This window comes from Sciurus vulgaris, assembly GCF_902686455.1.
Source record: "Sciurus vulgaris genome assembly, chromosome: 4".
Taxonomy (NCBI): Eukaryota; Metazoa; Chordata; class Mammalia; order Rodentia; family Sciuridae; genus Sciurus; species Sciurus vulgaris.
Window position 1 is genome coordinate 100,087,546 of NC_136464.1, and position 26,636 is coordinate 100,114,181.

Sequence of the window (26,636 nt, forward strand, 5' to 3'; positions counted from 1 at the left end):
TAAACCAAATGAAGTTGCTTCAAGTTTGCATTAACTGTTTACTTGTTGGCTAGGGAAATTTTTCACTGGTTAATCATTTACTTTTGTACAAAACAACCTTTATTTCTATCACATGATTAATAATTCTTCTAATGTCATACCCCAAATATATATCAAAGCCACAAGGACACACACATTCCTGAATCTGAGCATATTTTCTTCATGTGACTTTTGTAGGAAAGGGGACCAGTGGCCCCGAGGCTGGTAAGAGAACAATAATCTTATTATTTAGTAAAATATGCCACAGTGCCCTGAACCCAGCTCTTAGACTACTTCACTGATGACACAGGGCTGGAGTTTGGCCACCAACTCTGTGTACCAACTATATACACCAGCCACCACAGAAATATTCTTTCTGGTCTGCAGGACAACTCATGAGGCAGGAATAATTATTACCCCAATAATCTCACGAATCAGAAAGGAAGTCATTTGCCCTGGTGCCACATGGCTGTTGACACATGGTTCTACCATGGTTTCCTAACAAAAGTCATCTTCCCTTTCTTGCTTATCCAGTTTTGTTAGGAGTGGCCACGTGCCCAATTAAAGTATCCATTTCCAAGGCTGTTTTAAACAGCTAGGTCCTGGCCAGTTAGGTGTGGCAGAAGCTCCCTGACAAAAAACGAGGGCTCCAGTGGTGGTTTGCTGCCCTTCCCCTGCCTCTTGCCTGGAATGGTGATTGAAGAGAAGCCACCTGCCTGCTCCCCTCCAGTTATCCTCCTTGTTTTACCTATGGGTAGTATGCCTGTATGGCAGCTCAATTCAATTTTCAAGAGACATAGCAAGCAAGTTCAGTCAGGATTTCAATATAGGGTCAGCCCGCCTCTAACACCTGAAGCATCATTGGGTACCCACTACTTATACAGGGCCAGGTTAAAAGCTGTGGATAGCATGCAGAGCAGGGGAATGAATGGGAAAGTGGGGAGAGAAATTTCCCACCATTTCCCACCCTACAGGCAAGACATCAATGACACATCAAAATTCAAATTGTTCCACCAATAAATAAGTCAATTATAGAAAATTTAAAATCGGAAAAATATAATCACGAAAAAAAATCTCCCTTCTAAATAGGGCACTAACAAAATAAATCTAAGACTGGTAAAACCTAATATATAAAAATTTCATACTGGATTTCATAGTGCATTATGCTTCCAGTCACTCAGTTTTAATACCCAAGTAAAGAGAAGCTGGGTAGTGACTGTGATTAACTGACGTGGCTTCTTTTTTTTTTTTTTTTCCAAGTCTGAAACTCATAATGACCCTTTTAAAAATAGTTCTAAAAGAGATTATTGTTAGACAACATTTAAAAATTCAATTTCCTTGTTGGTTTCTTCCCCTGCTCTTTAAATCCACAAATGGGTTGGCTGTGAAAGTAACAGTTTAAAAAGAAGTCTCCAGATAGACTGCATGCAAACCAAAGACTTGAAACCCCAGAACCCCTCATCTAACACCCTACCCCCTGCATCAAGCTGAATTCCAGGTCACTGTGATTTTAACCTGGGATGTACATGATGACAACCTGGACCCTACAACCACATGACAATAAATAATATTCTTAATAGGAAACTGTTGGGTGTGACCTAACAGGTGTTAAGCAAACCAAACCCGTGATTGTCAACATTTTTCACATAATGGCACACACAGAGGATACTAATACCTACACTGCATGCTGGGATAATGAGAGAAGGTTGTTCAAAATACAGCCCAGAGACTCATCTCTCCAAGGGCAGCAGGGACCAACACCTCAGCAGAATGGTAGCCAGTTGTTCCCAAACCAGGCAAGAAACTACAGCAAATTGAGCAGGGGGGTCAGAAAGCACTGCTCCCAGGTACCTGCACAGCTTGCCTATCTCCCCAAGGAGCAGATTTTGTCTTTGCCTGAGTGCCCAGCTCTTTTTTTGCAAATCCACTAGAACTACAGATTCCAATGTCAACCTAGATTTTGCACCACTTAAAATGTTAGTCACTCAGGGAGGAGAGAAAAGACACAATCCTTAAAAGTCCACTGTAACAGGAAAGTGGGTCTAGCCTCAGACACTTAGTAAGAACCCCTTTCACATGCCATTATGTACTATTCAAAATTGGAGAATCATTTCCACTTTTTTTTTTGGTACTACGGACTGAACCCAGAGGCACTTAACCACTGATCCATCCCCAGCTCTTTTTATTTTTTATTGTGAGACAGGGTCTCCCTAAGTTGCTTATAGCCTTGCTAAATTGCTGAGACTGGGACTTGTAGCCTCCCTAGGAGCCGAATTACAGGCATGTGTCACCATGCCCGATCCATTTCTACTTTCTATTTATTCTCACAAACATCCATGTTGCAATAAGACTACAAAGCTAACTAATTAATAAACTGTTGTTGTTTTTCTTAGTAGTAGTAATAATAATAATAATTGTAGGCAGAAAGTAAAAAATGCAATTTAATAACTCTGAAAAAGCAACTCAGCAAAACAAAAACTATAAAAGCCCTCATGTACCCTCTTATTTCCATTTCTAAAATGTAGTCTAACGAAATCAGTGATATTCATACAGATTTATGTAGAAGTATCTCATTTCATTACTAGCTCTTTATGATAAATTATGGAACATCTATTTGAACTACGGAATATACTGCAGACCTTAAGACTCTTAATTTAAAAGAATATTTAATGGCATGAAAAGGTTTATGTTGAAATGTTTGCCCACTGGTTTTTATTTTTATTTATTTATTTTTTTGTACCAGGATTTGAACCCAAGGGCACTTAACCATTGAGCAACACCCCCAGCCCTTTTTTATATTTTACTTAGAGACAGGGTCTCACTAAGTTGTTTAGGGCCTCACTAAATTGCTGAGGCTGGCTTTGAACTCATGATCCTCCTGCCTCTGCTTCCCAAGCCATTGGGATTACAGGCAAATTGATGGATTACAGGCATGTGTCACCACGCCCGGCTCATCAGATGTTTTTGTGCTTGTGAATCTGGGTCCTAGAGAGCACTAACCAGAACAAAGCTGCCACCATAGGCTTAAAGACTACAGGAGAAGTGGATATTTAACAAAATGAACCATTACTTAGCAACAAGTTCTGATAAAGAGTATTATGGGGGAAATTAAGGTATAATGAGAGAGAAGGGGTCTAATTTAGACTGGGAGATCAAAACTTTTCTGAATCACTGACATGAAGACAGCCATCAAGAGGGAGTGGGCATTGTCCAGGGGCGGGCAGCAGAGCAGTGCTGGGAACCTGATAAAGTCCAAAGGGCAGAATAGGACTGCAGGGAAGGGTGTGGCCTGAGGCCTCAGGCTCCAGAGCACCATCCTAAGAGCAGTGAGAAAAGTTTCCAAAAGGGAAATGGCTGACTCTTCCCTTTCCAGAATGCACTCTCCCTGGAGGAGGATACTGCACAAGGAAGGCCTGGGAGAGGGACAAGAGAGATAGTGGAAGACACTGTAATTCCAGGAGTGAAGGCAGAGACCTGGGCCGCAAAGAGCAGGGAATAGCTAAAGAGGGGCTTTGGGAGGGAAATGACAGAAGAGTACCCAAGGGTGACAGGGGAGAGAGCAGGTCAGAAACAACATGTGCAAGGTGACACATTCTGTTATGAAAAATAAGTGTACACATTACATATATACACTGTTTTATAATATATAACATTATATGCATTTTTTATTAGAAAAAAGGTAGCCATTTTTATACCCAAAATGTTAAGAGTGAGCGTATATAGGCTGGAAAAACTACAGGCACTCTGAATTTTCTTCTTATCCTGTTCTATATTTTCCAAACATACACAAGGAACACACTTTAGTAGCTAATAAACACTGTAGAGTGAGAGTAGGACACAGAAAGGTATGACCTACTTGTGTCTTGTCAAAGTAATCTACTTTTCAAAAAGTATGTATTTATTTACATTTTTTTGCAGTGCTAGGGATGGAACTCCGGGCCCTTGCACAGGTAGGCAAACACTGTACCACTGAGCTGCACTCCCAGTCCTAAGGTAATTTTAAATCCTTCTTTAAAAAGGTACACAAGTTTACCTTTTGGCAGGGTCAAATTTGATTCCAAAGGCATTAAAAAAAGAAGTGGAAAAAAAAAAAAGGGGGGGCTGGGGTTGTGGCTCAGCGGCAGAGCGCTCTCCTAGCACATGTGAGGCACTGGGTTCGATCCTCAGCACCACATAAAAATAAATACATAGAATAAAGGTATTGTGTTCATCTACAACTGAAAGATTAAAAAAAAAAAAAAGAGTGGGGAAAAGCCAAGGAACTGCTACACCCAAAAGCCATTGTGATAGGACTTCCTGTTAAATTACTGACATTCCTAAACCTCAGTGTTTCTTTCTTCCTTTGATTAGTATTTCAGGGCAGTGTGAGGAGTCATTCACACCAAAAAGGGGTTCCCTTTCCAGAGAAAGGAGGAAGAGGAAATGTATATGTTGCCTAAATTTCTTTACTCATTAGCAAAAACCTTTTATTTCACTGAAACAATCCTGGGGTGGGATCCTACCAAGACAAAGAAACAACAGTTTAGTGCTAATGTTTCCCTAGGTCTTTTCTCTATAGTTTTCTTGATAATGCCTATTGTTAGAACTAAACAGAATAAATCTAAGAGCTGCCTTTCACTTAAACATTTATTCTAAGTCTGACAATAGAGAGAGCTTTTATCTGGATTAGTTATGGATCATCTCTGCTTCAGTTTTTTGTTTGTTTGTTTGTTTGTTTTCTGCAGTGCTGGGGATTGAACCCAGGGCTCCGTGAATGCTAGGCAAGCACTCTACCAGAGTCACATCCCCAGTCCTCCTATAGCAAATATTAACTGAACATGTGCCCCAGAGAAGCAGCTGGGAGACCTTCAGGCACACAGGGATAAACTCCAGGATCCAGTCCTCCACAGGAGTGAAAGTGAGACAAGAAAGAGCCCAACCTGCCGACACAAGGCCTGTGCATCCACTGCTTATGACTTAGATTGCTATGAAGTCTAAATAGGAACAGTTCATTTCCAAGGGAAGCATAACAAAGATCCAATGGTTAAAAAAATAATCATACTAAACTGAGCCTTAAAGATACCAGAATCCAAATAGGAGGAAGATGGAAGAGGACCTGAACAGCCAACAAAACTGGTATGTGGAAAGAGTCCCTGTTATGGTTTGGATGTGAGGTGTCCTCTAAAAGCTCACAAGTGAGACAATGCAAGAAGGTTCAGAGAAATGATTATGAGAGACTTAACCCAATCTGTGAATTAACCACCTGATGGGATTAATGGAATGGTAACTGAAGGCAGGTGGGATGTGGCTGGAGGTGGGGCATTAGGGGCATGGCTTTGGGGTACATATTTTGTATCTGGTGAGTGGAGTCTCTCTGCTTTCTGATCATCATGTGAGCTGCTTCCCTCTGCCACACTCTTCTGCCATAATATTCGGCCTCACCTTGAGCCCCAGGGAATGGTGCCTGCCTCTGAAACTGAGTTTCCAAATAAACTTCTCCTCCTCTACAATTGTTCTGGTTGGGTCCTTCAGTCACAGCAGCAAAAAAGCTGACTAAAAGAGTCCTCAAATAAATGAGTAGAAAGGGGTATCTGGGAGAAGGTCATGCTGAATATCCTTATTAGAGAGAGCTCATTGGTATTGGGGAATTAGGGAACATGTGCTGTGGACCAGAATCTGTAGCTGGAGCAAGAGGGGGCATCGAGAGCCAGCAAGGTCTGTGTATGGGTCCAACGAAGTGAAAGGAGAGGGAATAAGTGACAACAGCATACCCCAATGGACATAAGGGAAAGGGGGAAAAGACATAGCAAATGGAAACACGGAACCTGAAAAGGAAGCAGCCATCCAGCAAGAAGACAGCGATGAACACAGGATAAATCAAAGCCATATCTCCGAAAGACCACCCTCAGGGAGTAGCGCACTGACTCCTTCTTCTCAGACCTGCACTTGTTTTGTGTGAGTAACAAGCAAGTATAACAAGCGCTCAGCACACAGGTCAATTCACAAGCGCTCAGGTGGGACAGGACACTGTGTGAGTCACCCCCTTGACACTCTCCCAACTGGAGTTCCTCTAAAACACTAGGACACTGACTAGACCCCATCTCAAATGACTGCTATGCAGTTCTGATGAGATAATACCTGGCAAGTGCTTAGAATGGTACCTGGCACACAGGCATCTCCAAACACCAGGGCTGTTCCCATGTGAAACCCACAGCACTGGAGCCTCATGCCATACCCGCTTGTGGTGCTATGTAAATAACTTGTATGGTAGGTGGAGAAATTTATTTTTTTCTGCCCTTTTGGCTTAAAAATGCATTAGACTTCCTTTGCTTATTAACCAGATCCATCCCCGATTCCCTGGGTACAATGATCATTGTTTTCAGGGTGCCTGCCTCTGAATGCACATCCCAATTACTTGTTGTTTTCCTTCTGCCAAAATTGGTTTGATAAAAACACTTTGTTTATATTCTCCCTATCCTCATTCCATTAAAGATTTAAGTCACTTAAACATAGACAATAAAGTGGAGGAGAACTGGATTAAATCGGCATTAGGAAAATCATAACTGACACAGAAATTCAGGACCAAGAAAATGGATGAATGCTGAGCCACAAGCTGGGCACCTCTCGGCAGATCACAAGACAGGTTGTCAGAGAAGAAAAAGCCTGCTGATTTCTCAAGGGAAGCAAAAGCATTTCCTAGTACTCACATCTGGAAGAGATTTTTCACACAAGTCTTCCTCAAGGGGACACAACCTGATAAACTGCTTTGCTATTCTAAGGGGTCCCAGAGCCATGGGCCTGACCCAGAAGCTACTGCTTTGGATCCTCACTCCCACAAGACCTCAGGCACCACTACACCACTAAGGTACAGTGAGCTCAGCAACGCCTCTGTGCCACGGCATGAGGTACCAACCTGTTAACCCACTGCAACTCGGAAAACACAAGCCACTAATTCTGAGGAACAGAGAAACACTACACACATTAATATTACTGCAAATCAGTGCTTTTAAAAACCCTGAAGAGTGACCTATGTGATCCTGCAATATGTACAATCAGAAAAATGAGAGTACACTCTATGTATGTATGATCTATCAAAATGTATAAATGCATTCTACTGCCGTGTACAATTAGGACAAATAAAATAATTTTAAAAAAACTCAGAAGAGAAAAATCTGGAAATATGATTATTTGAAACCACAAAGATTAAAAGAAAGAGAATTGAATGTTATCAGGCAGTAAAGTAAAAGTTAAATTTAAGTGATTACTTATGACAATAACAAGTATCCAGTGATACAAAATATGAAACTTGTAATAAAAAAACTCAACATTCCAATTCCTCAAAGCTATATTTAAAGAGCAGCTCCTTCCTTAAGGAATATTAACCTACTGGCCTAGTTTCTTTTTACCTACAGGAATTTTCATAAGTCTTCAGTAATTTATGGGCAAATGATTTATGACTATCATGTTATTTGACATACACATTATATCATCACATAGAAAAGAAAGTCACGTTTTCCAGAAATTGTTGCTTTTTAGACATTTTAATTTAAAATAAACCCATACATGCTAGTTACATGGATGTGCTTAATATGTGAAAATTCACCTGGCTGTAAGCTTACAAATCATACCTTTTTAATGGCTTTATTATTTATTTACATTTTATGTGGTGCTAAGGATCGAACCCAGTGTGCCTCACACAGGCTAGGCAAGTGCTCTACAACTGAGCCACAACCCCAGCCCAAATTATACATTTTTTTAAATGTAAAATTTACTTTAATAAAAAGTTAAAAATAAAACATCATTATAAAGATGTGTATATGCACGCACAGTAAATAAGATTCTGCATGTGAAAGCAGGTGCCAGCGCAAGCACCTGCAAGACCTTGGGAAAACAAGGCACTTACTGCCACTCTGATGAATACAGAGATTTAAAGTTAGCACTTAAATTCAAAATGCAGGAGAACAAAACTGCCTCTGAATTAAAACTGCATCTAATACAACAGGAGACAAAGGGGGAAAAGGTACAAAGATAGAAATTTTCTTCACCTATTATACTGGAATTCTAATAATCTGCTTTATCCGACAGATGCATGCAGCTTCAGATGAACCACTGAGCTTTTTCTCACATTATTTGGCTCACATAATGACCTTCCTACCCCAAATTTTTTAAGGCAAACATACCCTTGTCTGAGTTGGAAGGCATGGGTGGAGGTGCAGCTAGACACTGAACTGATTGAATAATTTCAGAAGCATTAAATACGGCAAATGGAGCCCTTTCTGCTAGCAATTAACATAAGTTAAATGTTGATGGGAACTTCATTGGTATCATAATCCTTAATTTTCCCATTATTTTTATTTTACCACATAAGAAACAGTATTACTTCATTAATTCTTGCACTGTAATTATCATTAGATTTTTACCCTAATAAGATCCCACCTGTACTTTGGATTATTTGCTTGACTTGTTCTTTTTCTCATTGCTGAAATACAACAGAAAAGAACACCAGGGCTCTGGTGGCCTCTTTTGTTTGCAACTGATTTACAGGAGAAGATTTTAGGCTTTGCTGTTGGTCTGAAAGTCCCTCCGCATGTTTCCCTAGGACTGCTCCTTCCCTATTTTCAAAACCACTGTGTTCTGTTTGTCAGGGAATAGCACTTGGCAGCATATTTAACTTCATACTTTCACCATGAGCAAGGTCATGCCTTTGCTGTCAGCTTCCACAGCTAACACACCACACCACATTGCTCATGATCCTGTGCTTCACAAACTCAACTCAACCTAACAATGCTAGCTAGATGCTAGTTAATCCTAGCATATCCCCAAGTGTCAGGGAAGCCCCCTACAAAATAGCAGGATTTGTTTCACAAACATTATCCAAGTAGTGTCAGTTTTCTCCAACACAATGAGGACTGAGATTGTCTTTGAAAACAAAAAATGACACCGTTAGCCTTTTCCTAAAACTGCGATGCCTGGGGTAGGTAATTAGGTTATTTCTAGGAAACTAAAAGTGCTTTCACCATCCTAATGTGCTTTGAGCATGAAGGCAGCAAAACTACTTTGTTTATTTACATTTTGTAAAATTGTGATTTTTTAAGATGATAGGTGGAAATATAAAGCACTGGCTTTCATAAGTCATTTCATAATACAATCATAGTTTTGCTAGTTAAATTTTACAATTACATTTATATTTGGTTTGATACTAATTTCACTTTATATTGTCCTGTTCGACTTTTATTTTATTTAGGTATGTGCACTGTTAAGGAATCATAAGCACATGGCTACAAATTGTGTATTTATGATGCCACCTTCGTTCTCTGCAACTGAGAAGGTTAAAGTGTACATTTTGATGATTTCTCAAGTCTTTTCTGGCTTTTCTCATTTTCTGCATATAGTTATATCTCCTATTTTGTGTAGATACATTGTTTTTTAAAATAGGAGAAAACAGCATAGCCAATGCATATTAACCAATACTTCTAAAAAGAGTTTAAAAAAGTACATGAACCAAAAACAAAATAAGGGAAGCTAATCCCTTCCCCATGATAACTCAGAATAACCCCAATAAACCCCAGAAGAAAAGGCTAGTTAGGAAAGCCCTTCTGGTCGTCTTAAGAACAGAACTGGGCTGGAGTACACATAGCTCAGTAGTAAAGCACAGGCTTAGCATGCCTAGGCCCTGTGTTCAATCCCAGGGACCTAAAAAGAAAGAATAGAACAGAAAATACATGGGGGACAATTTTGGGAGAGAGTTCAGAAACTTCTGGATCTTGCCTGAAAAGAAAAAGCATCTAAGGACTATTTTGGAGACAAAGTAGAGAACAGTTCAATGATGCATAAAAGAGCCCTGAATTTTTAACCTCAAGACATTTCAAAGCCTTCCAGTAGCTGCCAAGGTATTCTGGCTGCCCCCAATATCCTCCAAGTGGGCTCCTCACTGTAACCACCCCCAGGGGAAGCCAGAGGAGATTTATGCCTACCTGGTCACATCCTGCATTGACCAATTCCTGCAGCATTTGCCGGTTTACTTCTGCAGCCGCGGAAGTGCCTGATTCATTGGCAAAAGGCAACAGAGAATATCTGATTTCCCTGAGTGCTTTCTGATAAGGTCCGAACTTCGGGGTGGTTCTCATCTGCTGCTGCCTGGTGGCATCCTTGCTCCCCAGGACTTTGGAATCCAGGGAAGTATCACTGTTTGGTCCCACGGGCAGCCCCTGAGCCGAAGACTTGGACGGCTGCTTTAACCCCTCACGGATCTCTTGAAGTCGCTGCCGGCTATTCCCAGAATAAGTTGTGGCAGGAAAAGTCTTTGGCCTCATTGTTAGTCCAGTTTCCTTTTACCATAAATACAATCTTCTCAAAGTGTTTTATTATTTTTAAAAAATAGTCAATAGAATCAGTTAGTTGTAAACATACTTTCAAAACAATTTCCTTTTGAAAATTTTCTTTCCTTCAATTTTTGTAATTCCTATAGAGAACCTAAAATTCTCCAGAGTCTTCATTTTGAAGACCATCACTCTCTGAAAAAGAAAATAAATGGGAAAAAAATGTTCATTTGTAGTTTTCACATAATGTTAATGCTACTTTGCAGAAATGGATAGTGATCTTTGAAATATTCCACCTGGGGAGATAAGAAAGAACAGCAGTGCTTTCACAGATGACCAAAATACTCTTCAGCTCTGGTCAAAACACATGACATCTGGGGCTGTCCCAAGATGTTTCCTGTAGCATGTAGTCTGCAATCAAGTAAATCTCCATAAATATCCAACTAAGGGTAAGAACAGTAGTATCAACAATTGATAACACATTTAAAATACTTCATCATGATATAATTTCATTTTGAAAGCCATGACTTGAGTATATTTAGTACTAAATTTTCTACATGGACTTCTGGTTTGTTCCTAACAACAAATCAAGTAAGTCCTGGTCCACATCCCTCATCCTATGGCTTTACCCACCTCTCTGGGGTGATGGTCCTTACCTATCTTTGGAAAAGTTTGTTCATAAAGCTTCCCAACTTTCCTGTGACAACACCGATCTTGTCATATTACAGGTGTCCTATATTGCAGTTGAAAGAAGTTTCCATATGATGTATTATGAGACTGAAGGTAGTAATGACCTCCTTGGTTTTTACAAGGTGTGCACTTAACATTTTGACCTGAATAGCAAAATAAAAATATCTTTCTTGCAGAAATTGATACCTATGTAGAAAGGGACTGGGCACATGGGAGTGATTTTGTTCTTGGACTGCACTGTGCCCACATTAACAGCAAGTGGCTGTATCATATAAGTTATCAGCGTAGACCATCTACCACTCCAGCATAGAAATGGTCTCCTTATACAGAGCTAGACGTCACAAAGGCATTTTTCCAAGGTGAAGTGTACTTACCCCAGGCCTAATTCATCAACTACTCTGCTGTTCTTTCATTCAGAAAACAAAATCCAGCCTAATTCCCTGACAGTACCCTTAGCAGCCAGCTCTGGTCACCTGTCAGTCACGCCAAATTGGATGAGTCAGTTAATTTCCCTCACTCAGCACTCTGGGATATGCAACAGAATCTAGACTTGGAGCAGTGTGGTGCTAAGTACTGAGTAAGATGATACATGTGATCCAATCTACAGTACTATCAGTCTCAGGATGGTTTGGCTTAAATTTTTTTAATTTTATGATAATGTAAAAGCAATATGCATTTAGTAGAAACCATACTTGGGATTTTGACTCTGGGTCTATCCCCAGGCTAGCGATATGCAGCCTGATCCTCTCTTGATGCAAGGCAGTGGCAGTAACCCTGTTCCCAGTCAGCTTGCCATCTTGAGGGGAAATCGATGTAATATGGTGTGCTGTGCTAGTATGTTTGGCAGGTGAGGTGGATCAAATGCTTTTTCCATTGAGAGTACTTCCAACTTATGATGGGCTTACTGGGACTTAACCCCATGAGCCTTCAGACCTGAAACAAATGAAATTTTCATATATTTCACTGAGCAATTACTTCATAACCAGCTATCCTAACCAGCAGGGATGCCTATGGTGGTAACGGTAGAGCAGATGCCCCTAAGATAATACAGAAGTTTAGTGGCCTGTTCCCCTTCTGCATCTTCATCTTGTTCTCACCTTACCCACCTCCTTACTCCACAGAACTCAATAAGCAGACTTTGAGGATAATCACTTTGAGTTTTAATGAACAAAGAAAAACTGATCCAAAAAAGGCATCTCTTAAGAGGTCAGGCAGGGGGCTCTGAACTTTTAGGTTCAGTTAGTAACTTTGTAACTGTAAAATGGGACTCTGCTTCACAGACATTTTCATGTAGGAAAAAGTTAGTATGCGTAGCTAATATTTATCCAGTATTTACTATATGCCAGGCACTGTCCAAAGGGTTTTACATGAAATTATTTATATGGATCTATTACATAACCATCTACAATAGGAAACACTAAGAAATGAAATTAAAATTACTATTACTTTCTTGATGGGGACAATGGTCTTAAAAGTTTTATTGTTCACTTTCTCAATGTAACTGAAAGAAGACTCCATTTAGAAGGTAACTTTTACAACATAAAATCCTTATCTTAATGCACAACTTCTAGTATTTTGAAGTCACTGAGATGACTGTGTAATTCTGTATAGATAGTGAGCTATTAGACTCAGCGACAGCTGAGGTTCCCCTGAGACTGGGGTTGGCTGTGGCCCAGAAGCCCAGAGCTCTGTTTAATTGGTGTAAAATGGGGCATATTGCAACCACGCTCATTTCCAGTGACTTCGTGGTCTGAGCATCTGTTTCCAAAGACCTAACTTTCTAAAACCATAAGCTCAGATTCCGACAAAAACGGAGGGATTCTCAAAAGCCTGCCAAGCACATAGGGAGGATCCTAGCCCTGACTCGGATGCCTGGGAATACGATGAAGAGTTCTTTCTTTCCCAGTAGGAATTCACACTAATCACTTGGTTTCCCATCTTTCATTTTCTTTCCTTTTTTGAAAACTAAAACACAGAAGACACAAGCATACTCCCTTCACAACAAACGCTAGTGCAAGGGAGGGGCCTGACATATGCAGGGAGGTGTCCTCCTAATCAAAATGTCTAAATTCCCCCACCACCCACTCCTCTACCCCACATCCACCACCATCTATCTTGCAAATATATATTAAATGCCGACTAAGAGTCAGGCACCAACAGAATGAGTACACAATCTCCTCTTCTGCAAGTTTTACAGTTGAGAGGTGAAGGTGAGGCATAAATAAACAAGGTCAAAAACTGAAACAAAAAAAGATGTCCAAAAGGAAGGGGAAAAGCAATTAAAGGATGGAAGAGTGAAGGAGAATGTCAGAAGAAGCTGTGAAATAGAGATAATCAAATCTGAGCCCTGGGAAGAATGGAATTCCAGGTGAAGGGCATGGCAGACACAAAGAACAGAGGAATGTGATGCCTGCAGGCTTCGGTCACCACACTCAGCTCAGAGAGGAAGGGGATCTCCTGGGTTGAAACCACAGAGGTTGACAGGGGCTCAGTCTGGAAAGGTCCTCGTGGCATGTCAAGATTGGAGCTCAGTGCAGAAGCTGGGGAGCCACTGTCTGTGGTTAAGCTTTGGAGGGACCTGGCCAGAACTGCCCTTCAAAGAGTTGAGTCTAGAACCTGAATGAATGGATGAGTCCAGACAGAGGACAGATGCTAGGTTGTGGAGCAGCAACCACAGGGAGAGAGTGGGGGCTCCAGAATCTCATCACACCATGGCTAGAGGGGCAAAGGGAGGGGAGCCATGAGCATCCAGGACATTTACCCAGTCAGTGGACTGTCTGCTGACTGATGAGATGGAGCCATCAGGTGAGGGAACATCCCAGCAGATGTTCCTTGAGGGAGTGGCAGAATGTGACAACCTTGTTTTGCTACCAAGTGACGCCAGCAGACTGCAGAGAAAGGCAAGCTGCTCATCACTCAGCTATGAAACAGCAAGCGCCACAGAAGACGGTCCAGGATGAAGAAAAAGAGCCATGAGAAAGTTCCACATGAAAGCCAGGAGGAGGGGATGCCCTCTGCTCAGTCACATCAGTAGAGGGAGGGGACGCAGGAGCAGCTGAAGGAGGCCTTGGTGGATTCTGAGGTTTCAAAGCTCTCTCTGGAATTTGCTCTAAAAAAGGGAAGTTGCTGAAAGCTGAGAGGAGCAGAGAGGCTTTGGTGGGGAAGGGTGGAAGTGGGGACAATATTTTACTTAAGTGTAAGATGTGTTGTAAAGTGCATAAATCAGAAGGACACACATCCACAGAGATCACACTCTTATGAAAACAGCAACCTCGGCAAGAGGTGTACTGTTCATTACTACAACTGCAGAAGCTCACAGTCCCCAACAGATCCATGCCTTAAAGGAAACCATCTTAAGTGACTTCTAACACCAAGGATTCCTCTGACCAGTCTTTGTACTTCACATCCATGGAATTAAGTTTCATGGCTCATTTTGTTTGCTCACTCATACCCATGATATATAGCAGCAGCTGTCATTCTTCATTGCCCAGTACTATTCAATGTACGACTCTACCATAACCTATTGGTACATTCTGCCCTGGAGGACAAGGAGTCTGTTGCACATGGCGCATGCTGCCTTTAAGGCTTCCGTGGTGTAAGGTCCTGAGCTTTGAGGTATTGAGAAGTGACTGGTCAATTTCCAAGACCTTGCTTCCCCATCATGTCAATACTTTCTGTATAGTTACTGGCAGAGCCCACGGTGGCTGGTGGGGCAACTTTGAGATGAGAACAAGGCACCCCTTTCTCAAATAAATCTGGCATGTTGATCTATTACTGTACAACATAAACAACTCTTGCCTGGGGAGCGTTTCATATAAACTGCATATGCCTACAAATTGATGCAAATAGGGTCCTTGAGAGGTGTACAACCTGAACACTCATACAAGATGGCCCTCTTATTAGGTTCTGGGCATGGAGAAAACAATGACCAACCTCTGACAGAAGGTGTTTGTACTTTAAGATGGGGAGGCAGACAAGAAAATCAATTATTTAAATACAATATAATATATGTGACAACCAGTTTGCCTGAAGAATTACAGGGATCTGAAACAGGCTGTGTGGAAGATAGAGTAGTAACTGGATTCAACAGCAAGGGGTAGAACCCATAGGATGATGGGTGATGATCACTGAGGGGACTAGTCTGAAAGCTGGAGAAAGTGTTTCAAGTTTGGAACAGTCAATGGTGGTGCCCTTCTCTGAGTTTTATGGACAGTGGGGACCACCAGGAAAGCAGTTTCTGCTGTAGAGGAGAGGCAGTCACCAAAGATGAGGACTCAGTTGGGGAGCCTTGTTAAGAAAATGGGGGGCTGGGGATATAGCTCAGTTGGTAGAGTGCCTGCCTCGCAAGCACAAGGCCCTGGGTTCAATCCCAAGCACCACAAAAAAAAAAGTTCTTCTTGGTCTGGGGATATAGCTCAGTTCGTAGAGTGCTTGTCTCGCATGCACAACGCCCTGGGTTCAATCCCAGCACCACAAAAACAAAACAAAAAAAAAAAAAAGAAAGAAAGAAAATGGGTGTTTAGTACCAAGCAGCAGCAGGTGAAAGGTGAAAGGCCTGGGCCTGTCCCTAGTTAGTGCACTGGGCTCTAGGTGGTTTGGACATGCTGCCTGACCTCCCTGCCCTTTAGTCCCCTGCTTGGCCTAAAACTTTGCTTTGTCTGTCAGAGCTGCCCTGAGGGTCACGCATGGTGCTGCCTGGGAACTCACTCTAGATCTACAATGCATGATACATGGCCAATTATGAGCATTACTAATTGCTACACTTTGGATCTAGAACGTCCTATGAAGGCCCGTGTGTTAAAGGTTTGGCACTCAGCTTGGTGCTACTGGGAAATAGAGGACCCTTTAAGAGGCGGAGTCCAGTGGGGGGTCTTAGGTCACTGGCGGTGCAGCCTTGAAAGGGATAGTAGGATCCCAGACTCTTCCTCCTCTTCTTTGCTTCCTGGCTACAGTAAGATGAACCGCTTCCTCTGCAAAGCACTCTTACCATGATATGCTGCCTCACCACAGTCCCAAAAGCAATGGAGCTAACCAACCATGAACTAAGATCTCCAAAACAGTGAGCCAAACTAAACCTTTTCTCTTTTAAGCTGATTACCCTCAAATATTTGGTTACAGTATTGCAAAGGTAACAGCTAATTAAGATTCAGAATAGGTTAGGCAAAAAAGCTAGAGATAAGGTCAGGAGATAAGGCCAGGGCAAAATTAAGATGGGCTTCATGGAAAAGATACCAAACTGAATGCACAAACAGGAATTTCATGCTCACTCCAACTGACTCTTCTTTAAATCAGTATTTGAGAATAATGCTAGAAAGTTAAAATCACTCCCTTTGTGCTTTAAAGAGAAAAGCAGAGAGAAGAGGAACAGGCTCCAGTTGTTAGGCTGACTAAAATGTGTATGTGCTGCCAAGTGCCAAGTTGCTCAGGTTTGAGCAGTATTTGAGCCTCAGGAACTGCCAGTGGCCCCTCACCAGGTCTAGTTTGATTCTGCAACTCTGCAAGTTCAAAATGCCAGGTCCTTCCTTACCTCAAAAACTCAGGGGGGGATGGGTTTGGGTTTGTGGCTTGGAGGTAGAGTGCTCACCTAGCATGTGTGAGGCCCTGGGTTCAATTCTCAGCACCATATATAAATAAATAAAATAAAAGGCCCATTGACAACTAAAAATTATTAAAAAAAAAAAAGAACTCAGCAGGACCCTTCTCTCTGCTAGGTAAAAATAACCCCACCACTATCAGCCAGCCTGATTCACTCCTACTCCTAGATTTTCAACTTAAAACCCTTGCTGTGGAACATTCCTGGTGTCCTAAGGGACCTGCTGTTCACTCAGTCCTTCCTATAGCACAGTCACTGCAGGTAAGGCTGACTGGGCACGGTTCCTCTTGAATGACCTGAGCTGTAAGATGCAGAAAGCAGAAGCATTCCGTTTGGTTACCCCATCAGCTGCCTGGCCTAGAGCACACAGGCCTGTGGTGCATCTGCTGAATGAGACACATGACCACACTGGGGCTGAAGCCTGTCACCTTGCAGTCCAAGGCGGTGCTACAGGAGAGTGTGGAGCACAGTGCCATGCATCCATAAAGGAGCTTTCTCTGAGGTTTATCACACAGGTGTAAACGAAATGGACAGGAGGAAAGGACATGCAGAACTGGTATAAAAAAGCCACATGACTATGGCATATTATTCAACCATCAAAAGGAAGTTCTGTCATCAGCTACAATGTGGATGGATCTGAAGAACTAGTGTGCTAGTAACAGCCACAAATGACAAGTATTGTATGAGCTTACTCAACGTGGGTTACCAAGAATGAGTTGATTCAGAGAGACAGGAGAATAGAGGTTACCAGGAGAGAGGGGTTAGGGAGTTGTTATTTAATGGGTGGATGAAAAAGTTTTAGGGATAGACAGAGGTAATATCTGCAGCAATGACATGAATGTTTAATGCCACTAGACTAAATTGCATACTTATGAATGATTAAAGAATGTAATACTTATTTTACCTCCATTTAAATAAAAATGGGAAAAAGAAGTTACCTAACTATTCACATTTAGGTAACTCATGTTCAAATAATGGTTCCCCTTCTACACAGCTTCACAAATAAAAAGACTGGCAAAGTTCCCAACCAGAGTGACATCTGAACTCTGGGGGTGCTGCACACTGCACTCCATTCCTTCTACCGAGTCCTGCTCCTGGAGTACCTGCGTGCCTGCAAACATTCCAATCATAAAACCCAAGGCAGGAGAGCCTTGTGTTGGTGTATTTATGCACGAGCTAAGAAATACCAGGTGCTATGCCCTTATTCAGCAGCAGGGCCAGGAGTCTTGGTTTTTCTTTCTTTCCTCCCCTCCCCCACATTCTTATGAAAAATCTCAAACATACAGAAAGGTTGAGAGGATTAGTCAATGACACCCCATAAACCTACCACCTGGTTTTCTTCAGTGTGCAGGGAGGAGGAGGACACCATTCCCTGTTCTGATTTTCTTTCAGTCTTCTGGGAACTCCAGGACGGGTCCTAGGAACACCCCAGGGTTTGTCCCTATCTTCTTAAGACAGTATGTAAAACAGCTATGATAAATTGTTCCTACCAAAATAATCTAGAAAGGATAAAACTTCCCTTCAGTTTCATAAAAGGTGAAAGTACTTTCCAATTTGAGACGTTGTGTTTTAAACTTTAGTTTGAAGGCAGGTGATTTCATGGCCAAATTATGAACTTCTAAAAGAACTTTTCGTGAGAATACTCATCAGTCAAATTAATATTATGGCTGGAGATGAGCTACTTTGACATACTCCACCATTTTACTAAGGTTTGACTTACAGGAAATTTTCTTTCATCAAGAGTTTTATAAATATGACTCTCAGGAATGTGGACTTTCCGAAACAGGGATATTAACTAAAGTAAATCTAATTTTTGAAATTTATTTAGCATCATCAATTGATTTAAATATGCTTTAAAAGAAACTATAAGACTTTGGAATTTTAAAGCTGTAACAACTTATAAAACAAAAACACCTCATTGTCAAATCTGGAGCTGACTACCAAATTCCATGCTTAGCATAGGTGTCTTAAGTAAACAATGTGAGAGCAATATTTTAAGCATCCCTTTAATTTGGTCCTACCAAACCCATTTCCAATCCTCCATCCAATCCTGGAAAATGCTATCAGATGTTCAAAAATTTTTATTCTAATTCTCCTAGTACTTCAAATCCTCACAAGCTGCCAAACACACATCAAGCACCAATAGTATCCAACCTAACCAATGTCCCAGGGGACCCATGCTAATGACACACATCAGCACTTTTTAAAAAGTATTTCTTGGACCTAAAATTCAAGTTATTATTTAAATCATATCCCTACTATAATTAACTAGCAAAGCTGAAACTAAATCAGGCAGACGGACCAGGCCTCAAGCCAGATGCTAAATGTCAGAATTATAAACCACCATGCGGATGTACCACTCTAGCATGGTACAGGCCAGGAAGCCACAGGCTAAGGGCTACCCTGCATAATGAGGGTCTTTGAGGAAAGCAGTGACTGCATTCCTCTGGGGATTTAGGAGAACACTCTAGAACTCCCACTCTCCCATAAATAGTTCCATCACAAAGCCTGGGGAAGGGGGAGGTCAACAGTGTAACAGGTATGCCGGACACTGTAAGACATTGTGAGCTTTCACGGGGAAAACAGGGATTTGCCTCTAAATAAGCTTACAGTGGGTGTGCAGGGAGGGGGGAGATCACCATATTCTCTGTTGGATAGCTTTGTATGTGGTACTTGTATAATACAAATCGTGCAAAAATCAATGACATAAATAAAAGGGAACCATAAGGTGTTTGTACTCAAGATATCTCAAGTGAGTGACCAGGTTGAAGATAAGTTTATTATTAGTTCTGTGCAGCATTCTTAACAGTAAGAAAGGGAACAGGATGGGTCTCCTTATAGTCAAGGCCATACCCAGCGGTAGCAGCAGCAGGGGGGGTGGGGGGGATGCTTTCCATCTTTGAGAAAGTCCTGCCCTCTCTGTACCTCAGAGTTTCAGCTATGCTCCAAGGAGGGAGCTGGAGGACCCATTCCATTTTAAAAGTGCTGCCATGGACATAGGTATAAACACTGTGACTGCTCCAACAACTCCTCCACACATGTTTATTTCTATGGAGGAGCACTCTTCAGGAAGGTGTTGAGATTATTCGGAGAAAGCCTTCTAGAGAAAGGATGTTTCACCAAAATTGGAAAGGTTGAAGGGCTATGATTTGATGGAGGAAGTGTGAAGCTATTCTTGGAGTCTGGAACTTCCTGTGAAAAGGCTCAAACACAGAAAAGAAAAATGAACAGGCAGACAATTGTTGGGGAGGGGGTAAGTGCTGTCTAGGGACATTTAATGAAAAAGCAGGAGTGAGACGCAGGAGGTAAGATGGAGTTAATTAGTAATGGAAAGTGCTGGCCCTTAGCATTCCAGTTCAAGATAACCGCCTGAATGCAATGAAATTTACTATTCCTCACTGAGACCTACTCCATTCAAAATCCAATTTACACTCTCTAAGACATTACCATCCTGATTTAGGGTTTATAGGGTGTGCCACAGTATCATAACCATCAGTGTAAACAGCAAATACAAATCAATGCTATGAAATACAAGATTTTCCATTCATCCTCCAGAAAAAAATCCTATGTATGTCAAATATTGGCACAAGAACAAAAAGCATTTAACTTAAAAGAAACCACTTGTCACAATTAAGTTGACAGGGTCTAGACCATAACCAACATAAGTCTTTGCAGAGTAAAGGGCAAACATTAAGCAATGCCCAACTTCCACCCTAATTTTAGCATCACCACCAATTATTTTTATTTACAACATTGCTTTGTTTTATTGATACTTTCAAACTGAAGCAATCTATCAAATAACATTTGCCTTAAAAATACAGGAAAAAAAGGGGGGAGGGGCTGCGTTCAAACTCTGGGAGCCCTTCAAAGAGGGCGCATTGACCTAGCATACAATGGGATCAATGCCCAGGACTTGTGCAATTTGGAGGCCTAGTCTGTCCAGAGAAATTACTAAGCAATAGGTCTTTTTCTTTTTTTTTTTTTTGTATAGGGGTTGGGGGGAGATTGAACCCAGAGGTGCTTAACCACTGAGTCACATTCCCAGCCCTTTTAAATGTTTTATTTAGAAGGCAGTGTCTCAAGCCTGATTCATTCTGTGGGTCAGGATTTTTACCCTTTTTTAGAACAGATTTGCAATCAAGAAAAAAATGCATTGATTATTTTCTGCATTTTATTCAAGTCCCCTATTTTTAAAAGGTCAGTAAGGAATATTGCTTACAAGTTTCAGGCTATTAAAAACATGAAATGAATACAAAAGCAGCTTTTCAAAAGTTGTATTTGTCTGGTTTTTTTTCAATACAAAACACCACGCCCCCACTCCATGCCCAAAGCTTCACTAAATCCTTCCTATATGTTTTGAATGAACTGATCAGCTTCAACCCCCACCCCACCCTCCTGTGGGTTTTAGGAGCCCAGGGCTGGGTTATTTACAACACAGTATTTAAAATAACAAGTATTCTTGTTATTTTAAATCCCTCCCACAAACGCTGTGATTTGCGAAGGAAAAAAATATATACAGTTCCAATTTACATTTATGAAACTTTTTCAAACTAGATCGAGAAGCTAGAAAAATCACTTCCAGCTCTACAAATGAATCTAGTAATTTGCCTTAATATTTTTACATGATGGTCTCTGTTCAGGTACCATTTTACATTGGTTAATATTTGGGAATTTATTAATTTCAAAGAAATACTGGGAGATTCATTCTGCAGTGTTTTCTATACTTAGATAATGAGAAAATTTTTGAGAGGTTGAATAACAGAATGCCTTGTTTATTACAGTTAAAACAGTCTTTCTGAATAGTCTGTTCTTATTTTGGAATATTTTTGTTAATACCTTTTTAGAGCAGTTGCTAAAGAAAAAAACAAAAGCTTCTGTCTCTTGATTTAGCACTCAAAAATAGTGGGCATCATTCAAATTCAAGCTGATATTAAACTAAAAATATGGAGCAAGATCTATTTCGTACAAATTTTCTAGTAAACAGCCACACGTTGCTTTTTCCACGACTACCTGAAGGCCCCTAATCTACTACAGTACATTTTTAAAAATATTTTTTTAGTTGTAGGTGGACACAATATCTGTATTTTTATGTGGTGCTGAGGATAGAACCCAGTGCCTTGCACGTGCGAGGCAAGAACTCTACCACTGAGCTACAGCCCCAGCCCCAGCTACAGTAAAATTTTAAGCAGAACACCTGTGTAGGATCACACACATTTTTGTGGTTTTCCACCTAAATTTCATTAGGTTTAAGTTTCTTTATAAATGCGGGCAAACTTTCCTTTAAAAGTCTACATATTTGCTGAATTCTTTGTGAAGAGAGTTCCTGGACTATGAATTTGAATTTTTTACCTGCCAAGCGTAATACTCTAAAGGCGAATAGCAAGGTTAGAATTTTAAAGCCTAGATTATTACATTAATAACACGTCCACGCTAGAGAAAGGCGAACATGTAAAAACTTCTCATTAATAGAAATCTAGAAATCACAGTGATGCTTGTAAAAGTACATTTTCATCCGAGGGCCTCAGAACACGCTGCCCGCAGCCAGGTCACCCAGGGCCCTGGTTTTCTGGAGGGCTACTACCACCCCCGGCACGGGAGTCTTGTGTTCCACAAAGGTTCGTTCTAGGCTGGCAGTCCTACCGGACTTTATCCCCAAAAGAAAATCTTCCCGGGTGCCTGAATGGGGTTGTAGGAAAAGCGATTGCCTAGAGGATTCTGTCAAGACCCGCATGTCCGGAGGCCAGCAGGGAAACACTGCAGGTGAGGTTGCATCAGAAGAGAAAGACAAGTCCCAGAAAAGTCAGCAGAACTAGGGCGCAGGAAAGGCGTGTTATGCAACGGCCCCGCTCTCACAGCCACGAAAGCAAGCGCTCCTGCAGCTCTAGCAGAGTCCCGCCAAGACCCGGGAAACTCTCAAGGGTCGCGCAAGCGGACGCCAGACAGGGCCTGGCTCCCCGCCTGCTCGCTCTGTGGCCTGTGCGGTTCCGGGGAGCCGGAGCACGATTTGCCCGGGGAACAGCGGCGCGGCCTCGGCGGGACTAATGAGCCCACGAGGTGGACGGCGCGGCCAGCAGGGTACCGGGTGCAGGAAAAGAGAAGTCGGAGAGGACAGGAGCGGGCTCAGCTTGCAGGGATCCCGACGACGGCGTGCGGGTGGGCGAGTGGGGAGTGGATGGTTCGGCACTGGGAGGACCGGGCGGGGAGGGAGCACCCAGGGGAGAAGGCGCTCGCCCGCGGTGGACGGGTGGGGAACTGGCTGGCCCATGGTACTGTGGCGCGGCCCGAGGGGATCGCCCCAGCTCGGTGTGACCCCGGCGCAGCCAGACGCGCGGTCCTGGGGCTGTCATGGGCGCCGGACCGGGCATTTGGGTAAAAGCCGAGCCGCCATCCCACCGGACGGTGGAGGCGGAGACGTGCCCTGCGCTGACTGCCTCTCGGGTAGTCCAGAGCGTCACAGACGCCGCCCCCGGCCCGCGGCCGCCCCTGCCCAGCCAGGAGCCGGGAGCCCAGCCGCTGCACAACAAAGCGGCGCAGCCCCGCCGGCCCCCGCCCGACGCGCTCTCCGCTGGCCCGGCGCTCTCGCCCAACTTCTCCGGCTCCCAGGAACCGGCCCGGCGGGCTCCCCACGGCCCGCGACGACGCGCGGCAGGGCGGAGGCGGCCCCTGGGCCGGGCCGGGGCCGTGGGGGCAGGGCGCAGCTCCCGTCTGGACAAACTTCCTTGGCCGCCCGCTCCCCGCTCCTCCGCCCGACCGCCCCGCCGAGCCCCGGCGTCCTTCTCCGAGCCATGGCCCCCAGCGGCCAAAGGTCGGGCGCTCAGAGCCCCGAGGCTCTGCGGGTCCACGGAAACTTTCGCCCGCCTGGCTGCCGCCCGCAGCCCCACGCCCCCCGGTCCCGGCCCCTCACCTCTTGGGGCGCGGTCTACACCCTCGGGGGCGTCCTGGCCCGCGGCTCCTGGGCCTGGAGCGCCGGGAGACCAGGCGCTGGTGGCTGGAGCTGCTGTTGGCCCCTCAGGGACCGGGGAGCCCCGGGCGGCGGCGCGGGCGGTGGCTGCTCCATCTTCCCGGGGCGCTCACGCCGCGGTTCCAACGCGCAGACCCAAGTGGGACATTCGCTACATTGTTGGCATTCCACGGGCGTCACGTGACCCCGCCTCCCGCGTCACTCTCGGCCGCATACCAGCCCGGGCGGGGCGCCTGCGGCCCTCGCTCCTCGGCAGCCGGCCGCTCCGCCCCGTCCCGCCCGGCCCAGCAGCGGCTTCGGGCCTTGGCTGCGAACGCCACCTGCCCGCGGCCTCCCAGCCGCCAGGCCTCGCGGACCCATATGCGCTCTTGTCACTCGCCCCCGGCCCCGCCTCTGTACTTGTATTGATCCCCTCCGCTCTTCTTGAATTCAAAGTTGGTAACTGTCGTTAAAGCCACGTTTTCCTAAATACCTTATTCCATTCTTGGTGAAAAAAGTAAGTTAGCAGGCCCGAGGGAGCTGCAAGTTGCTAAGAAGGTGCTAGTCACTGAAAGTGGGACAACTATTGGGACATGGACTCAAGTAATAAAGCTGACTAACATGTCCACGTTAATCAGGTATAATTTAATCAACTATCTCCCCTATATACATTTTATGAAAAGGTTTTGCATGTAAAGGACAAAACAGTAATGTGTATATCAACAAGTGAGACAGTGGTTTTTGCACTTCAGCCACTTCATCATATTTGCATTTGAGGATTTGGTTCAAAGACATAAGCAGGTGTTGTGCAGAGATGCAGAGTAGAAATTATAGAATGGATGCCAAATCCTTAATCTACTTTTGGCTCTCCTTTTAACATCACACTTCCTACCACCTACAGTCTGGCAAATGACCATGAGGACTAACTCAGTTTTTCCTCAATCTAATTTTCTCTTTAATAAACTTGTGACATTTTAAAGTTTTAATTTCAGAAGAAACAATACTGAAGATCATTTAGTCCCAGGTATTTCTTGCTTTGTGGGGCTGGGATAGAACCCAGGGCCTCACATGTGTATGCACAGGTTTTTTTAAGCACTGAGCTGTATCCCTTGCCATCTCAGGACTATTTTAACCACCTCACTAGCCTTCAGTCCCTGGTCCGCTTGCCTCCCCTCCTTCATCTCTCTAATTCTGGTAAATTCTTAGGTCTTCCAAGGTACCTTCTCAGATGTCTCTCCTGATTTCTCTTTTTTTGTGTGTGCTGCAATAATTAAACCATTGTCATGCAGCTTACAATTCAATTTCATTTTTCACTCTTATCCTGTTTGCTACACAGATATTTTGGGCAGAAATGGGAGCAGAATAAGCCTCCAACCAATATTCTATAAAATCTGAGCTCCACTTACATTAACCTGTGTATCTTTTCACTCTCACACTCACTCTCTCCACCCTAGCCTCAAGTCACATGGTTGGCTGCCAGAGGACTTTTGTGTGTGTGTGTTAAGGTGCTGCCCCTGCACTGTCTTCAAAGGCATAAATTTATTTGAGAAAAAATAATTTTTTTAGTCAAATGGAGAATATTATAAAGTAAAAGGAATTTAATGGTATTATGATTTGGATCTTTAGGATTCCCCCAAAGACCCATAATTGAAGACTTAGTTCCTAGCTTGTGGCACTGTTGGGAAGTGATAGAATCTTTAGGAGGTGGGCCCTAGTGGAAGGAGATTAGGTCATTGGAGGAGTGCCCTTGAAGGGAATATTGGAATGCCAGCCCCTTCTGTGAAGCTATGAGGTGAGTAGCTTTGCTCCATCATTCAGTCCCTGCTGTGATGTTCAACCTCACTACAAACCCCAAAACTACAGATCCAACCTACCATGGATTGACATTTAATATGAATTAAAATAAACCTTCTTAAAGTTGTTTTTTTCAGGGGCTGGGGAGATAGCTCAGTCCGTAGAGTGTTCGCCTTGTGCTTGACAGAAAGCTTACTAACATAAATGGATTTTAAAATTTATGTGTAAAATGTCAAATAGAAGATTTGCGGTTACAGTGACCATTACAGACCAAGAGTGAAATATTGGAAACAACACAAATGTCCAAGAGTAGAGGAGTTGGAAAACAAAAGTTTTTTTTATTCACATGATAAGACAGCTAACTGAATGGACTTTGTACTTGTCAAAGGATAAATGATTACAAATAGAATTCAAAATCAGTGTGAATTTTTTTTAAAAAACAAGTTGTAGAACTATCTATATACTATGATACCATCTTTATAAATAAGAAAAATCCACAGAACCTGTACCAATCACATACTTCATATAAGTACAGACACAGACTACAAAGAATATACCGAACATGACGACTGTTGCCTTTAGAGAAGGAAAGAGAGAAATTGGACAGGAGAGAAAAATTAGGACTTCTATTATATCAACAATGCTTGCTTTCTTTAATTTAAAAAATGGAATCAAAACTGCCAAAATTTTAAAAGTTGTTGATTCTGGGTGATAGAATTCCATAATTCATGCTATAGTATTCATTGTGCCTGTTTCAAAATATCCTGAAATTTTCTCATCTTTAAGACTAAATAAAGGGCAGGGGTTGTAGCTCAATGGTAGAGCACTTGCCTAGCATATGTGAGGCAGTGGTTTGATTCTTAGCACCACATATAAATAAATAAAGGTCCACTGACAACTAAAATTAAAAAAAAAAAATTCATAGAAGAGAGAATTTTTTTTAAAAAAAGAATAAATATAGACAAACTGAAAACAAGTTTCCAAGATTGGGCTTAGTTGGAAAAACTATGACACACTCATATTGGAGAATGTTATGATTAGTGGTTTTGTGGATACATGTTTATTTGACAAGAGTCATTCATTCCTTCTGGTTTTTTGGTGGTTGTCGCTTGTCTTTTAAGTATCTACTATGAGCCATGTACTAAACCAGGCTCTGGAGTTACCATGGTGTGCAAAATTTTTAGATTTATCCCCTGATGGAGTTTGCATCCTGATAGAAATGTTCAAGGAAAAAAAAAGCATTTGACAAAATAGAGTATGGTATCTCATTTTGTAATTTGTTTGTATATATACAAAACAAATT

The 26,636-nt window shown here is 42.7% G+C and overlaps 1 protein-coding gene across 2 annotated transcripts in view; it reads right to left on the bottom strand.

The window, feature by feature from the left end:
- LATS2 (large tumor suppressor kinase 2) overlaps window positions 1-23,733 on the bottom strand; it is a 76,222-nt gene extending 52,489 nt beyond the window's left edge. Inside the window, exons 1-2 of one of the 2 annotated variants that reach the window (XM_079138833.1) lie at window positions 23,504-23,733; window positions 9,972-10,511 (exon numbers count right to left, since the gene is read on the bottom strand). In XM_079138833.1, coding sequence (XP_078994959.1) covers window positions 9,972-10,310 — 339 coding nt within the window. In that variant the 5' untranslated portion in view covers window positions 10,311-10,511; window positions 23,504-23,733. The remainder of the gene's footprint in view (window positions 1-9,971; window positions 10,512-23,503) is intronic. The other variant, XM_079138835.1, reaches the window with a different exon arrangement.
- Between the last annotated feature and the right edge of the window lie 2,903 nt (window positions 23,734-26,636).